General features: G+C 53.1%; 1 protein-coding gene across 7 annotated transcripts in view; it reads left to right on the top strand.

Moving 5' to 3' along the window:
• Window positions 1–17,120, top strand: part of Pcnx2 (pecanex 2) — a 171,424-nt gene that overhangs the window by 43,621 nt on the left and 110,683 nt on the right. For 6 of the 7 annotated variants that reach the window (XM_048800374.1, XM_048800377.1, XM_048800376.1 and 3 more), the window contains 3 exons: window positions 4,735–4,906; window positions 11,403–11,513; window positions 12,361–12,452. In XM_048800374.1, coding sequence (XP_048656331.1) covers window positions 4,735–4,906; window positions 11,403–11,513; window positions 12,361–12,452 — 375 coding nt within the window. The remainder of the gene's footprint in view (window positions 1–4,734; window positions 4,907–11,402; window positions 11,514–12,360; window positions 12,453–17,120) is intronic. The other variant, XM_048800375.1, reaches the window with a different exon arrangement.

Raw genomic sequence — 17,120 nt, 5'->3', positions numbered from 1 at the left:
GGTACCACGCCTCAGTGTGTTGTGTCGAGGAGGCTCATTAAAATGCCTCTGTGTAGCACATCCTGCATGTCGTGTACTTAGCACAGTGGGGTGTGCTTGCAGATGCCAGCGTTTACTGTAAGCAATGCCAGCTCGTGGGTACGGATCATTGTTCTTATTTCTTAAAAGGTGTTGTATAGGTTTGTGGTCACCATGATGACCTGATATGTGTCTACCTTGTGGAATGGGTCAATCTAGCTGGTCACCATGATGACCTGGAATGTGTACCTGTGGAATGAGTCAATCGAGCTACTTTTGTTTCTTGGTGAGAACTTTGGAATCTCTCTTGGCCACTGTCACATGTACAGCACATTATTATTAACCACTAGTCACCGTGCTGTTCAGAGATCTCCAAACCCCAGTCCTCTGGCCGGAGTGACTCCGTGTACCCTTTCACTGCCATCTCCCCACACCCATCCCCCATAACCTTTGTTCTGTGCTCTGCTTCTGAGTCTGCCTCCGGGTGCTGGCTGGCTTCTTTTGGGGCAGCGCTTGCAGGGTCACCCTGCTGCTGCACCTGCCAGCACCTCCCACCTAAGGCTGAGTGACATTGCACGTTACTGGTTCCTCATCAGGCTCTTAGGCTGCCTCCATGGCTTGGCTTTGGTGGGTGAGGCCAGGGTGAGCCGGGGTGCAGGTGTCTCCTCCAAGTGCCGTTTTCATTGCCACTGGCTGATAACCGGAGTGCCATTGCTGGGTCACGTGGTGGCTCCGTCTGCAGTGTTTCGAAGATCTGCGTGGTTTCCCTGCTGCTGCACCTCCAGTGGCACACGGGCAGCCCCCCTCCACATCCTCACCAAATGCACTGTTGTCTTTGTGTTAAATGCTGCTCTCACAAGTGTGAGCTGATATTTGATTGAGGTCCTATTTCACATGTCCCTGAATCGATGTTCTTTCTGCATGAAGCTGATCTTTGTTTTTTGATCCTGGGGATTGAACTCAGGGGTGTGATACCACTGAGCCACATCCCCAGCCCTCTCTCTATTTTATTTTGAGGCAGGGTCTTGCTAAGTTGCTTAGGACCTTTCTGAGTTGCTGAGGCTGGCTTTGACCTCATCCCTGAGCTGCTGGGATTGCCGGTGCTCTCCACCAAGCCTGGCTGGAGCTGATCTTCTTATTTTCTAGCTCGGGTTTACTATTGTTACCTTTCATCCCCAGCACTCTGGGATGCCTACACTGACCTGTCGATGTCCTGACATTCTTGGATGAGCTCTGAAGCAGGAGCACCTTCTTCTGACTCCCCCCCACCTGTCCCAGCCCATGCCTTTGTAGCAAATCCTTGCCCTTGTTATGGCAAGCTCCTGTGGACCCCGAGACCCCTTCCAGTGAAAGAAAGCCCTGTCTTCCCTGAGTTGTGTTTCAAGAAAGTTCACACCCAGATTTAGGACTGATGTGAAGTCCACAGTAGCTCCTGTTTGGCTCATGGTAATTAAGCAGAGTTTATAATTGGGTGATCACATGGCATGCAAGCCTGTCTTATTAAACCTCTGTTCCCTATAATTCGTTTACATATAATACATCTTCTCTTGTCCTAGAGTCTGAATGTCAAGATAAGTAGAGCAGCATAATTAGGGTATTAAGATGTATTGTTGTAATTATCGTCAGAAGCCCTGGTAGGTGGTGTGAGGGAGATGTGCAGCTGGCAAGGTTCTCACTGAGGCCCACCCCAGGTGGCACATCACTGTCTCACCCCGTCCCCCTTCTTGTGCCTGCACCTCATGGATGCTGGTTTTCTGGGTGACTTGGGGAGCATGCTGTTAAACATGCCTTCCCCAGTGAACTCTCAGGTGAGGCAGAGCACCCTAGGACAGGATGGCCAGTGTACCCCCTGCTCCTGTGGCTTCTCAGTGCCATTCCTAAGACCCTGTGATGCTGTGCTGAGTTGGAATCAACCTGTCCAGGTCCTGGAGGAACAGACTGAGCAAGCTGGTGGGACGACATGGCTGTTCTTGCTCCTAATAAGACATGACTAGCCATCTAACCATGTCTATCTACTGCAGTGATGAATTCACTTAAGATTTCCATGTAGATTAGTTCCTGGTTTGAGTTGCATTTCTCCAGCAGTTGTAATGAGGACAGGAAATAGGGAGCTATAAACTATTTCATCCTGCAATCTGCTGGGCTGTGCAAGTATTTAGAAAGCAGATTTATCATCTGCAATTTATAGATGAGAAACCTGGAGAAAGGAGATGGTCAAGTCAGAACCCGCTAACAGCTCCAGCAGATTGGCTAATTCCATTCCCAAGTGGCTCTAAAAGAACCCAGACTGCTTTTCAAACTGCTGGGTTGAGTACATTTATTAACGTTTGTTAATAAATTCAGCCAATGCTTGATGTTAAAGTGACATGTCTTCATCTGGGAGCACAGGTGGCAGGTTTTGAGCACGTTGTTAAATCAGAATATGGCTGCACCCTTGCCTCAGTTTACCTTGTCAGAAGGGGAGTGATAGTGTGCGCACCCCAGTGGCCTGAGGACTGGTCATGTGGATACATTGGAAGCAGGTTCAGCAATGAGTGACTGGGTCATGGGAAAGAGAAGCAGGTCCCTGTGGCTGCCCAGGTGTTCACAGCAGGCCCTGTGATTACGGCTGAGCTGGGAACGTGCTAAGCGCAGTGGCCAGAAGCAGCTCCCTGATGCCAGGGGGTGAAGCCCAGGCTAGAGCCAGATGGAGCTGGGTGCCCCCTATACCTCTCTGAGGCCAGGCTACACCCAGCCCCAGGTCCTCTGGGATCCTCTCAGTCACCCTTCTTCCTCATGATAAACTCTTGTTTCTTCCAACACTGGAGGCTTCTGACCTCCCCACATTCCTCAAGAGGACCCTCACACTTGTTTGTCCTTGGCATGCAAGTGGGTGGGCTACCAAGGTGGGTTCTTGTGCGGCTCTCTTCCTCATCTGCTGTCCTGCCATGGCGTGGCATCAGGCCACAGGCTGGCATGGGTGGGCTCTGGGCAGTAGCCCTACAAGGCACTCCCAGGGGTGTTTTAAGGTTAAAAACAGACATGGAATGATGGAGTCCAGTGAACTTTAACAGACTATGGTCAGGCTTCACCTGGTAGAATGGATGGAATTTTCTTTTTGAAAAAACTTTTTAAACATTGACCCTGAGGGTCTGATGATGGATGTACATTCAAACCTGGGCACTGGGCAGGGGCTTCTCATTAGGGAGTTTTCTGGGGTCAGGCAGAAGGTGCACGTACTGCTACTTATCTATGTGCCCAGAATGGCCTTGACCCAGACCTTAAGCTGGGACAGGTGCCTTGCGAACAGGGGAGGGCAACTCTGGGAGGGCACCAGTGTGTCCTCAATAACTAGTGCCCAGGCTCTGTCCCCATGGCCGATGAAGGTACTCAGAAGGTACAAAATGACATCTCAAACTATTCGGAGCCCAAGGCTCTCAGTTTCTACTTTTGAACAGAAGGAAGATTCATCGCAAATGGAAGGCAGTTGTTTGGCTGCATCCTGAACCCCGTCAGTTAGCAGAAACGTGTTTGTACATAGCGAAGCTGTTTATTCCAGCTAATTCACTCAGCTATGCACTGTGCTAGGTGCATTTAGACTTGGCTGAGGCTTTGATTTTCTTTTTTTCCTGCAAAGAAAGTATCTCCATGTCATTAATCCGTGGCCTAGTTGGACTCAAAAGAAAATTCCCTTTTAAAAGTGCAAAAGTACTTTTCCAAGACTGAGCCAGTTGCAGGACCAAAGATAGCTAGCCTCTGGGTAAATCCCACATCTTCCTGAGTAAGATGGCTTGGCACAGGACCATTTCTATCCTAGGACAGTGGAAAGTTAAATTGCACCCCTGAATACAGGACGTTCTAGGCGGTAACTGCAAACTCGAGCCTAACCCCCTCACTTCAGTCCCCCCTTAGCACCCTCAGGGCAGTTCGTAAGTTCCAAGGGACACTCTTCCCCTAACTCATTTCTGTTGTCTTTTTGGCTCTCATGAACTGTGCGTTGATTCGTGAGGTGTAAATTATTTGTTGGCTCTTGTCATGGAAAGTTGCCGTTATATCTCTCCCTTACTTTCTCTAGCAATTTGAGAAGAACAAAGGATGTTTCTATTTCTCGTCACAATTACATTGGGGACTAAGACAAGGTCTGCTAAGTGGTTCCTCTCAGAGGAAAGTGTTGTATGAATTATGTCATCAAAATAGCAAATTTCCTTTAAAACTCAGAACATTCTGCTGCATGTCACCAGGGCGCATGGGACAACCTCTGCAGGGCTGCATTTGCACCTGAACTGTCTTGCTTTCCAAGACACTAGGGGACTGAAGCCTGCAACTTAAAATCCTGCTCCTCATTTGTAGTGGAATTCCAGTTAGACCATGTGGAGCAAGGACAGGTTTAAGTTAGCTTTGCACTTGAAATGAACAAAATGAATGGAACCTCTCTGTTGGAGAAAGCCCTTGAAGCCAGTCTAGGTTTTTCTCCAGGGCTGGTAATTAAATTTTTAGGCAAATCTCTTTGGAATCGAGAGGCAAAGGGTTCTTTTTGACAGTCTCATTCTGATTTGGAAGAGGAGCACCAGGCTTTGCCTTTTCTTTTCCTGGTGTTCTGTGTGCATGGATTATGGGAGGGTGGGGGAGGATGTGTCATATGTACTGTTATGTGGTATCAAGTGTTGACTGACTGTGAGATTCTTGTCACTTAATCAAAATAAAAGGCACAACTCAGGAATTGTATTTGTTTTCTAGGGACACAACCAAATCATAACCTATAGCAGACCAATCTATTTTTGTATGCTGTGTGGCCTTATTTTGCTTCTCGATGCAGGGGCCAAAGCCAGGCGCCCTCCCAGTTATGTTGTGTATGGCCTGCAGCTCTTCTCCGCAGAGTTCCTGCAGTCTGCCAGGGACCACTTAATAGGTGAGTGGACGTGGGTCCTGGGGAGGGCAGCTTGGTCTCACCTTTACCTCCAGATCCCTTTCTGGAGAAGCCTCCTTACTATTATTCATGAAGCTGTGTACATTTCCCCGTTGGCTTGCATATCTGCAGGGGACTGTGGGGAGTTGGGGCCCCCATGCGTCCAACATGAAGCTGGAAGAATTTTGATATCCGTGGCCAAGAGGTCGCAGCCCCACGATACCCGAGCCTAGGTGCTCTGCTCAACAGGCCTACCCTGTGCTCCTTGCCTGCCTTCCAGTCTAGGCAGTCTCTGCTGTGGAATGCTGCCCTGTGCATGCTACCTGCTTCCTGTGCCACCCAGCTCTGGAGTCACTGCTTTCCTAGATGAGTGACCTGGAGCAGCAGTCCACTGCTGCTTGTTGCAAGGACAAAAAGTCTTACCCACCTCTCAGTCCCTGTGGTTTTAAGTAAGTGAACATTCCTACATGCATGGGGTAATGCTTGGCACTGAGATCAGCTGTCAGTGTCGTTCTGTGGCCAAGAGCCTGCGTGGGGCTGGCCCCTGGCTCCGAAGCGTCCACTGCCCCTGTTATCTTGTGACTGGCTATGAGCTTGCTGGCCAGCTGAAGTGGATGAAGGGCAGCTCCAAGGACACTAGCCTGGGCTCCACTCAGAGCTGGAAATCGCTCCATAGTGGTCTGTCAGAGCCTTGGGTCAGTGTCACCTTTCCCAGGCACTGGAACTGCACAGGGGTCCCAGATGGGGAGTGAGTGCTGTGGTGGGTACAACAGCCTCGGACTCTCCCCAGCTGCCGCCCCCTTCCTTCCTGCTGTATTGGGAGCAACTCCTCGGTCTCCAGCCCTGTGCAAGCCCAGCACCTCTCCCTGCCCCATGGACAGAGGAGCTGAGCAGCTTTATAATGTCAGAGGGTCAGGGAATGTGCTTCAGGGAACTTCTGTGCGCACTTAGGAAGCAAAACTTGGGGAAATAGGCGCCGGTCCTCCTTAGACTCCTGGGGTGCCGCCTGTGAGAGCATTTGTTCTACCCTCAATTTTGCCTTTCTTTTTATGTTATTTAAAGTGTTCCCCCTCCCTCCCTTGCTCCCTCTCTCCCTCTTCTTTCTGCCTCCCTCTCTCTCTCCTCCTCCCTCCCTCCCTCCTCCTCTCTCTCTCTCCTCCTCCCTCCCTCCCTCCCTCCTCTCTCTCTCTCTCTCTCACACACACACACACACACACACACACATACACCCCAAAGGCCCCTGGTCATCCTTGCCTTCTCAGCTGGCCAGGCTCTTCCTCCGAGCCTGGCTATGACGGTAGGTGACGGTCGGGCGTACACAGAGCAAGGCCCAGGTGACCACACACCCTCTGGAGCACTGTCTTTTCTTGCCATTATTTTTGTTTGTGTGCTTTTTGTCATTTGCACATAGCAGCACTGGAGTCTATAGCTCAAGGACACTCAAGGACTTGAGGACTGAAGGGAGGGAGGGGGTGTGGAAGATATCTGTGCCCTTGCTGCACCCGCATTTCTCAGGAGCTTCAGGGCCGCCGTCTCCCTGACCCTGAGTGTGGCCAGTGCCGTTGGAGCTCGGTGGCCAGGATCTGTGACCCCCACCCCTGGCTCCCAAATGCTCTGCTGTCTGCAGGGCCTTAACCATTCAGGGGAGGGTGCTGTCCCTCAGTCTGGTTCCATTTTCATTGTCCTTCGACCCACACTTGTCAGCGCTCACCCATTTGTGGTCATCTGCTTGCACTGGTCACATGTGATTCCATCTGTCCCCTGCCAGCCTGTCTGCTCAGCACAGGTGAGGCCGAGGCCCCTCCAGCCTTCTCATCTTGAATGCTCAGCACTCGGCATGGTATCCTGTTCAGGGTACCCGGTGAACACCGTGGGTGGGGAGCTGGTCACCATGGCGTACCTGCCAGACGGAAGGAATCACGTTGGCATGTCCCACCCACGCTTGGTAGAAGCACACCACCTGGCCCCACGGTCGGCTGCGGAGGATCTGGGGAGAGATTCAGGGAGAGAAAGCCCACATGTCTCCAGCAAGGAGTCGCCCTTCGCACCCAGGCCTCTCCCTTGTTCCTCGTGCCATTGGAGCAGTGCAGTGGTGCTGGCAGGGCAGGCATTCAGTGGCCTTGGAATGTGAGAAGCTGTCAAGGCTTTAACAGGAGACGTACACGCTGGGCACAGCCCCAGGTTCATCGTGTGGCAGCAACCCAGGCTCGGGAACCAGCTAGTAGCTGTGCACAGTCTTGTTTTATTTCTTGGGATCAATTCCCCTAGAACAAGGGGGACAGGAAATATGGCATTCTTAATTTTTTCAGTGGAATCCCCTTTCTCTCATATTTTTTGTCTGCTCCTCAACAGTGACAAGTGAAAGTGACGATAGGTAATCCGGCAAGATGCCCAAGCATCTGGTAGAGATAAACAGAGGAATAGAGCCCGCCAGTCCCTGGGGATGAACGTGTTGATTGTGCTCCTCTGCTGAGCAGAGGGGATGGTGAGCCTGAGGAGGACGAGAAGGCAGGAGGGAAAGGCTGGTTTGCCTCTCTGACTCTTGGGGGACAAGGGCAATTCAAGGTTACTTCCGCTTATGGAATCTTCGTCCTCTGTTCCCAGCTGTCGGGGGATTTAAATAGCACATAGTTGCTGCCATTATGACCGCAGGGTCCAGCAGGGGAGAGGGAAAGGATCAGGAAAAACCAAACCTTAGTGGGAAGGGAGGCTTCCCGAGGCTGCCGAAAGGAGGCACCACAGCCTCTGTTCAGAGCAGAAGCCCAAGGCCAAGGGGCCGCAGGGGTGGTCTCCTGAGGCCCCGCTCCTCGGCTTGCAGATGGCGTGTTCTCCCTGTGGTCTCACATCTCCCTGCTGTGTCTGTCCATCTAAGCCCAAGTCCACCCTCTTTATAAGGAGCCCAGTAGTGCTGGACAAGGCCCAGGAGGGCTTAATCAACCATCCTCATGGGAGCATCTGCAAAATCCCTGTTTCCACTTGTGACCACAGTCACAGGACCTGGGGTTGGACTGGGCACAATTCAAAGAATGACAAGGAGCTCCAAAGACAAAGGTCAGGCGAAAAGCCAGAACCCAGCCTGGGTGACCCAGCCCGAAAGTGCCCCATGCCTCTCACACCACCTCGGTTGCTTGCAGTGGGTCGTCCTCAGGGCAGGGTGGGGCTGGGGATGTGAAGGTTCCTTAGGCTGGCCTTACTGGTGACAGTTCTGGCACCCTCTGCTCTTCTGGGCCTGCTCAGCATCTCCAGCCTCAAAGCTCTCTGTGTTGACTCCCCACATAGAAGGGATTGCCTGCTGGCCAGTGGTAGGGACAAAGCCAGCAGGAAAGGTAACCATGCTTTTTGTTACATGTAATGCAAGGGAGGAGGACCTCAGAGGCAGGGAGAGAATGTGGGAGGGTGCAGGAAGGCAGCAAGGGTGAGCGACACGCTGCAGATAAGGTTCCTATGCACTCTCCTCCTCAGTTTAGAACATGGCCTGCGTCTTCCTTTGTTACAAGGGGATGCTCTACTCTCATTGCCAGGAACAGGGCGGAAGGCCTTCTCAGCACTGTTTCCTGCACTCATTTGGAGACTGGGGACCTGGGGCTGCCGTTTTTATTACTTTCCATCTGGGCAACTGCAGCCACAGCCTGTGAGCGAGCCTAGCTTTGCAATCATCCCACCGCAGAGAAAGCCCAGGCTTCAAAAGGAGCAGCTGGGAGCAGGGCCAGGCCCCGGGGAAGTGCCCTTCCACCTTCAGCTGTGGAAGGGCAGCAGGAGGGAGGGGAAGGGCTTGTGTTCTCTGTTGCAGCTGTGATAACTGATCTCGGCAGATGGCAGGTGGACTACAGCTCATGTGAGGCAGACCTTTAGGATGGCCGGGAACCGATGCCCTTCAGTAGGATGGGTGGCCTAGGGAAGCAAAAGTGCCTGATACGGGTGCTTAGGTGAGAGGAGGCCTTCCCTGGTAGCCAGGGCCACACATGGGGTGACTCTTCTCAGATGCAAGAGTTTTCTGTTGCTTTTGGCCCCTTGGCACAATGAGCCCCACCTACCACAACGCAGCCTCTACACAGCCCTGCAGGGGAGCGCTGCTTTTGCCCTTTGCTTTCTTGAGCACTGAGCCTCACTTTTCTGTGCTGCTGGGAAGGCTCAGGACGGTCCTTCCCACAGAGGCCCATGGAGGCCAGGTAGGCTGATTCCATCTACTCCATAGGGATTCCCACTGTTCATGTTTACCAGAAGCCATGTGCTTGAGCTTTGGTGTTTTTGTTTATGAATTTTGCTTGGAAAGAAATGGAACTGATCTGGAAGCCCCTGCATTATGGTGATTATTAGAGAAAATAAGAAGCAAAGACGTGAGAGGAAATCACGGACCTGTTCAGCGGCACGTGAACAGAAAACCTTTGCAGGAAAGTTACAAACAAACACAGGCTTTTATTTTTTTGCTTTTGGAAGAAAGGACAAAACAATTTCAGCAGTTCCCCAAGGCCACTGTGTGGGCCACCCTGGCAGCAGATACAAGACTCCTCCCCTGGAACGTTCTAGAGGGTGTCTTGTGCTGGGGCCTCCCTGTCTTCTGCCATCCTCCTGGGGTTACCTCATTGATCCCCAGGGCTGCACCTGCACCACACCTTCAGCAGTGGCTTCTCTCGCCTCTGCCCTGCTTTCCCAGGGCCATCCTGGGTTGTGTTCCGAAGGCCCTCTCTCCTGGCTAGTGTCCGTCTCATGGGCAGTACCTCCTACCCAGGCCCAGCCCAGTACCTGTCAGTGTTTGGCTGCTTCACTCCCACCCCCGCCCCCAGACGTCGCCAGGGTCCCCCACATGGCACCTGGAAGGCAAGCTGGAGCTCTGCTGGAAGTGGAGGGGGTGGCCCAGTACCGGGTCCTTGTTGGATGTGAAGGGAAGGGGCGCTCAGGTTGCCGCGGTTGTGTGGATGAAGACTTGGATGCTCGCAGCTACGTGTTCTGCAGCCAAGCATGGGCTTCTCTCAGGGACGTCCTCTTCCTGTCTCTGAATTCCATCTGCAGAGACTGAGAGGATGCTGTGCCTCACACAGCCATGTCCAGCAGATAGTGTGCTTCCCTGTGTCACTGGGGCGCAGGCTGCTGGCGTGGGCACTGCAACAAGTGCCTGAAGCAGCGGTTCAGCAAGGGCACACCTGTGCTGTGGTCACAGAGAGAATTTTCCTCCATGACTGGTTGGCCTCACTGCTTGGGGACCAGAGCAGAACTTCCCACCTCATGGCCAGGACCTGAAAAGAAAGAGGAAGAGACCACTGTTCCCCAGGGTAACCTGCAATGACCTAGAGCCTGCCACTGGGCCACCTCCTGAGATTCACACACACCTCCCAGCAGCCCACACTGGGCACCAGGCCTCCATCTGTCACCTGGCCTCCAAGGGTGCTCCAGATGCCAATGTGGGAGGCGTGGTCGGTTTTACTCCCTAGTTACAGGCTGCCACAAAGCCATTATTACAAGATCACCAGAACCTAGAGGTGGCCCCTGTGCAAGCAGAGGCCCTGTTGTCATAGCTGCACATGTTACCCCAGATCACACAGCCCACAGCCCTGGGTGCCTGTGGGACAGGTCCGGCCCACACTGAGCCGAGACCCATGATTAGAAAGTCAGACACACAGACCCTCAACTCCACTGTGACCCCCCGGGGACCCTGTGCTTCCTGTTTTTTAGGATGGCTGAAATCCTGCCTCACTTGCCACTGTGGCTTCTGTAGTTTTAACACAAGCTCAATGTCTAGGCAGTGGGTTTCTAGAGAAGTCTCCTTAGTTCTGCTAAGGCTCTCCAGTGTCGGATGTCTCTGCCCTCGCCAGCAGCCTCCATCAGGGAGAGCAGGTCCACTGAGCCCCACCTTGGGTTCTTGGCAGAAGGCCACCAAGTAGCACCAGGTGGCGGCAGGAGGCAGCTGTGGCACGGCCCTTCCCCTGCAAGTTCAGCTTGTCTCTGGTATGCTGGACCCCTCCCCCACCAGTGTCCTAGCCCATCACAGTCTCGCCCTGGGATGGGGCTGGGATGGCGAGAGTCGGCACAGTCTTCCTACCTAGCTGCCGGTGGATCTGCCCGCCTAGAACCTGTGCCTGCCCTCACAGTGGCATCCGGGGTTGTGCCAGGGTAGCCGACCTCAGCCCCAGGTGCTGAACTCATCCAGGCACCTGCCCCACACTGGGACCCGGGCTCCATGCAGGAGTGATCCCCGTGGCCACCATCTCTTGTTTCTGCAGGTCCCTGTGGTTTTCCAGACCGTGTCCCCGCTCCCCACCTCCCCCATGTTGAGGCCTGCTCTCTGTCTTCCCGTCCAGGGCCTGGCAGTCCCAAGCTTGTGTGCTTGCCTTTCCTGGGGGCCACCTAGTCACTCCCAGGGCACTGTCCACCTCAGCCTCTGGAGGCTGGTTAAGAGTCCAGAATCACTGCCACATCGCCGGGCGGAGGGGCCTGGCTGGGGAGAGCTGCCTGGTGACAGTCTCTGTGCTTGGCTTATCACCGACTCCTTGGTTCATTTCAGTGTTTGTATATTGCTTCCCTGTGATTTCCCTCCTTGGGCTCTTCCCGCAAATCAACACCTTCTGCACTTTTCTCCTGGAACAAATTGACATGCTGTTCTTCGGGGGTTCTGGTAAGTCCCTTGCTGCTCTCCCAGGAGGGTTCTGCTGTTCAGCACAGATAGATAGTGTAGGTGGGGGAAGGGGCCAGCCGGGGGGGCTGCTTTATCCCAAGCTCTCCAACTGCTCACTTTGGGTCCCCTGTCAGGACCCCTCAGACTTGGAAGTGGCCACCCAGCTTGGATGAGGAAGGACAAGCAGAGGAACAGGGCAATCAGGAGAGCCTGCCGTCTGTGGTGGGCTTGAAGCCTCAAGCCCTCCTCAGAGGAGGTCGTGTGTCTGTGCATGTGAGCGTGAGCCTGTGCGGATCTGAGTATGAGTGAGCCCGTGAGCAGGACGTCACGCATGTGCCCTGTGTCCCTGAAACAGCGAACCCTGTCCCTCACCTGTGCAGTGCTATAGCTTTGGACCAGGGGGAGAACCCCAATGCTCCCAATGTGAGCTCCTGAGCCTCCACCTGGCCAAGAGGGCAGCATAGGCTGACCATAGGCCGCTGACAGGACAAGGCGGATCCACCGACAGGGCAGTGTGACACTCACATGCCCCAGAGCCTGCTTGTCCGCCCGCCTTGTGCCCTGCTTTCTTCTGTATGAATCGCCTTCATGGTCCTGCCTGGCCAGCAGCTGGCCACTGTAGGCCCACACTGGCCTTTCAGGGCCCAGAAGCAGTGGCTGGGCTCCCTAATGCTCACCTTTGGGGGGCTTAGTGCAGTGACGAGGCCACTCATGCTGGTGGCTGCCCCATGTTCTCTGAGGGACCTGGCTGGCAGCCTGTCCCCGAGGGCTGCACCCTGTTTCCTGTGACCACCGGCAGCCTCCAGCTGGGCACTTGAGACAGGAGCTGTTGGTGTCTGTGTTCCAGCTGTTTCTGGGATCCTGTCGGCCGTGTACAGTGTGGGCCGGAGCGCATCCGTGGCTGCCCTGCTACACGTCTTCTGCTTCAACGCCGTGAAGGTAGGAGTGTCCCGGGACGGGCCTTGTCCTTCTCACGCCCACTCCATCAGCGTATTAAAGGAACAGGCTTTTCTCCAATTGCAAAAGAAATGGGGTCTGAGACCAGAAGGATGGCAGGCCCGACTGAGACAGGTGGTGACCCAGTCTAGCCTGGCCATTCCCTGCAGATGTCTCTCTGTCAGTCAGTGACACAGGGGGCTCTGTGTGACACGTGGTCAACACAACCCATGGGCTGACCTACACTTCCTTCTGAAATGCCACTCACAAGAGGGAAGGACAGTTGTGTGAAGCTAGGTGGACACCAGAGCAGGCCAGCCTAAGCTGGCAACCAAGCAAGCCCTAGATGATGGAAAACAAGATAAACACTGACCAGAAGAACCAGAAGTTGTGTCACTGCTGGAACTGTTGTCCATGCATGGCTGGCCATGGATTGTGTCCATGTACACGTATGACCAGGCTGAGGATTGTGTTCATGTATACCCGTAGCCCAGCTACGGATTGTGTCCATGTACAGCCATGGCCTGGCTGTGGATAGTGTCCATGTACACATGTGGCCCAGCTGTGGATAGTGTCTAGGTACATATGTGGCCCGGCTGTGGATAGTATCCATATGCACACGTGGCCCAGCTGTGGATAGTGTCCATGTGCATGTATGGCCCTGCTGTGGATAGTGTCCAGGTACCCATGTGGCTCGGCTGTGGATAGTGTCCATGTGCACTTATGGCCCAGCTGTGGATAGTGTCCATGTGCACGTGTGGCCCAGCTGAGAATAGTGTCCAGGTACCTGTGTGGCCCAGCTGTGGATAGTGTCCAGGTACCCGAGTGGCCCGGCTGTGGATAGTGTCCATGTGCACGTGTGGCCCAGCTGAGGATAGTGTCCAGGTACCCGTGTGGCCCAGCTGTGGATAGTGTCCATGTGCACGTGTGGCCTGGCTGTGGATAGTGTCCATGTGCACGTGTGGCCCTGCTGTGGGTAGTGTCCAGGTACATGTGTGGCCCGGCTGTGGATAGTGTCCAGGTACATGTGTGGCCTGGCTGTGGATAGTGTCCAGGTACATGTGTGGCCCAGCTGTGGATAGTTCCAGGTACCCATGGCCCAGCTATGGATAGTGTCCAGGTACATGTGTGGCCTGGCTGTGGGTAGTGTCCAGGTGCATGTGTGGCCCGACTGTGGATAGTGTCCAGGTACCCGTGTGGCCCAGATTGGATAGTGTCCAGGTACATGTGTGGCCCGGCTGTGGATTGTGCCTAGGTGCATGTGTGACCCAGCATAGGTTGTGCCCGTGCATCTGTGGGGACCATATTTTCTTTATTCGTTCACCTGTTGAAGGACACCTAGGCTGATTCCATAGTTAGCTACTGTGAACTGAGCAGCTATAAACGTTGACATGGCTGTGTCACTGTAGTATGCTGATTGTAAGTCCTTTGGGTATAAACTGAGGAGTGGGACAGGTAGGTCAAATGATGTATTCCAGGTTTTCTGAGGAGTCTCCACACTGCTAAGCTGAAACTCTTTTGATATGAAAACAACTCACCGATCATGGTGATGAGCAAATCTATGGAACACAGAGAACCCGTCAGTCCCAAGGGCATTGTCTGCGCAGAAGCCATTCCTGAGACTTCTGGAGAAGGGGTGTGCTCTCAGACACCTGTTCTACTCAAAAGGTGCTGGTATACACCACTGCCAGCTCTAATGCCACCCACAGGAAAGCTTACTCATGGGTTGCCACACGGTCCTTTATGCAAATTCTTAGAGGATGTAGACACTATTGAAGAATCTGGTATGAAACAGGTTTTTACCTAGTTAAGGACAGGGACGTTCCTCCTTCCTGCCCAGTCTGACTCCATTCCCCTGAGATGTTGCTGGCTGATCATGGCCTTTTCCTCACCATGGTGTAGACAGCACTGTGGGCAGCCAGTGCCTGCTGTCCAGAGCTGGCCCTGGACAAACACCCTTTACTGTCGTGGGCTGGGTCTTTTGTTTGTTTCTGTTTCCATTCTGTGCACGACATGTCGGAGGTTGGATCAGAGTTGAACAGACTCCATCCTGAGTGCACAGCCATCTCTGAGGTGGGATAGGACGCACCAGACCCGGGGCCAGCCCAGCTGTTGGAGCAGCCTTTAGACCAGGTGGAGTGCAGGCCCTTGGGGGAGGTTTATTTCACCTCAGGGAGGTTTCGGCTTCTCTTGCTCAGTATAGAACAAGCATCACTTGTGACAATGTAGTGTGTTGTAACAAAATCTTAATGTTCTAGCTGTATTTTGAAGTGCCTTTTGGTAAAAAAAAAAAAAAATTAAAAAAAATATATATAGCAATTTGCATCCCTTCTCATCTGTAAGTCTTGAGTGCTCTAATGGTCCCAGATGGCCTCTCGACGCTGAAATACAGCACCTATTAAATGCCATGAGTTGAGTGGATGTGGTTAGCAAATCGCAGGGGGTCTTAGGAAGAAAGCAAGCTCATGTCCTTAGCCCAGCTCCCAGGCCCAGAGCTGTGATTCTGCCTCTTGTTTAACAATGCTGTTGTTGGACCTTCCTGCTTTTTCTGCTTCGTGGGAATCGATTCTCCCTTTCCTCTCTGCTGCAGCATGATGGATGGTGGCTGTGAACTATCTCAGCCTGCGCATCTGGCCAGAGCTGTGTCTCTCTGAGTCTTGGGGGGCGTGTGTTTCTGGTTTTACTGTTGCCACTTGGTTGAAATTGGTGGAGGGCCTCTGAGTTGATTTTGTCCTCTGGAATATTAATTCGGGAAGGAACATTTTGTTCCTCTTTAATTTCATATTCTCTTTGACTTTTCCAAGACAGGGCAAGGAGCATACCAGGGCTCCTCTCTGACTTCAGTGTTTGACAGCTACACAGAGACAACCAGAGCTTTTGCTCCCTGGAGAGGCACTTGGTGGTTAATTAGCTGGGCTTTCCCTCTGTCTGGGTGAGCCACAGTTTCTGTTTTGTGTTGTCCTCACAAAGGGACCCTGTTTTATTGAAGGCAGGGGATGTCTAAGATGCAGTGCTTCGTTATAATTCGGTGCTTTACAAGCATCATTAGCTCGTTGCAGGGTCTCCCTCGTGATCCCATCAGGTACCAAGGATGGCATTTAAGGACTAATTGCAGGTGGGAAGCAAACTCAACTCATCGTTGTGGGCTGTCTTCAGTGCTGCCGCAGAACCTGGACGTCCCTGGCCCAGCTTTTCCGTTGTGTTATTCCAGATGAGGAAACGGATGTGGGGCCTCCAGGGTGCTCTGTGTCCCAGCCAGAGCTCTGTCTCACAGTCCTGCCTCTCCGGCACCACGTCCCTCCACATCTCGGGATGAATTCTCTGACCAGAGGACAGTCAGTTCACCACGTAATAGATCCCTTTCCTGATGCCTTGGTTCATGAGACAGTTTCCCAAGTGCTTTCTTATCTGCCCTTTGTTACAGCCCAGGTGAGGGACAAAGAGGGCATTAGCATTTCTGTGCTCCAGTGGAGAACAGAGGCAGAGCTTTGGCGGCCTAGGAGCACATGCCCAACTTGCACTGAATTTTTCCTAGTGTAAAATGGATCAGCTGTGAGGTGAAATGGAATGGAATGGCGGCTGTGTGTGAAGTCCCTCTCTGAAGGGGTCTTGATACGCAGCCTGGGAGGTGAAGATATAGGGCTACCAGGATTCTCCACCTCTGGGGTAAGGGCAGGGCCTGGGGGATGAAGGGATATGGCAGGGCCTGTGGGCAGGCCTGGAGGAGGAAGGGAGGTGGCTCCTGGTTAGGTTACATCATCTGGCAAAAGTGAGGAGCTGCAGATACAGTGAGGGTCTCCAACCAGAGAACTTGGTTTTAAATCAGAATCTAATTTAAAAGGGAGATAGATTATCCTGGGTAGATCTGAGCTAATCAGAGGAGCTCTTTAAATGAGGGTCTGAAGGTCTAAGGGGCCAGGAGGAGCTATTGAGGCCCTCAAGGAGGGGCATGACCACGTGTGCATGGCTGTTAGAGAGGCTGTGTGGCTGGGACCCATCGGCAGTCACTAGAGCTTGGACCCAGTAGTCCGTCAGCCAGAAAGCAGGCACTACAGCCCTGCAGGCACTGAATGCTGCTTACCAAGGGTCCTGCTGACTGGGGACCTTGGAAGAGGACCCTCATCTCATATGGACCCCAAGGTCCAGCCAGCTCTGTGGTTTCAGCCTGGCGGGACCCTGAGAAAAGAACCCGCCATGCTGGGCCCAGACTCCTGACCTACTGAGTCTGTGCGATTCCTGCGTTGTTCTAAGCCACAGAGGGTGGGGTGATTTGTTACCCAGCAGTACAAAAGTAGCACAAACGATAGCTCATTAACATCAGCACTTGATGCTTGTCACGATGACACACGTGATGGCAATGATATGAATGGTGGTGGGCCAGGAATGCCTGTGATCTCAGAGGCTCAGGAGGCCGAGGCAGGATGGCGAGTTAAAAGCCAGCCTCAGCAACAGGGAGACCCTAATCAACTCAGTGAGACCCTGTCTCTAAATAAAATACAAAATAGGGCTGGGGATGGGGCTTAGTGGTCATGTGCCCCTGGGTTCAATCCCCAGTACCAAAAAAAAAAAAAATGTAGTGGATTTGAAAATAAAACCTGAGTTCTAGCTCATTTTTACTTATATTACAGCTTGCACTTTATGGCTCCAGTTGTGTCTCTTCACAGTCACAGA

Source organism: Marmota marmota, unplaced genomic scaffold, assembly GCF_001458135.2.
Source record: "Marmota marmota marmota unplaced genomic scaffold, marMar, whole genome shotgun sequence".
NCBI lineage: Eukaryota > Metazoa > Chordata > Mammalia > Rodentia > Sciuridae > Marmota > Marmota marmota.
Note: the sequence above shows the minus strand (reverse complement) of the source record. Positions and strands in the feature narration are given on the sequence as shown.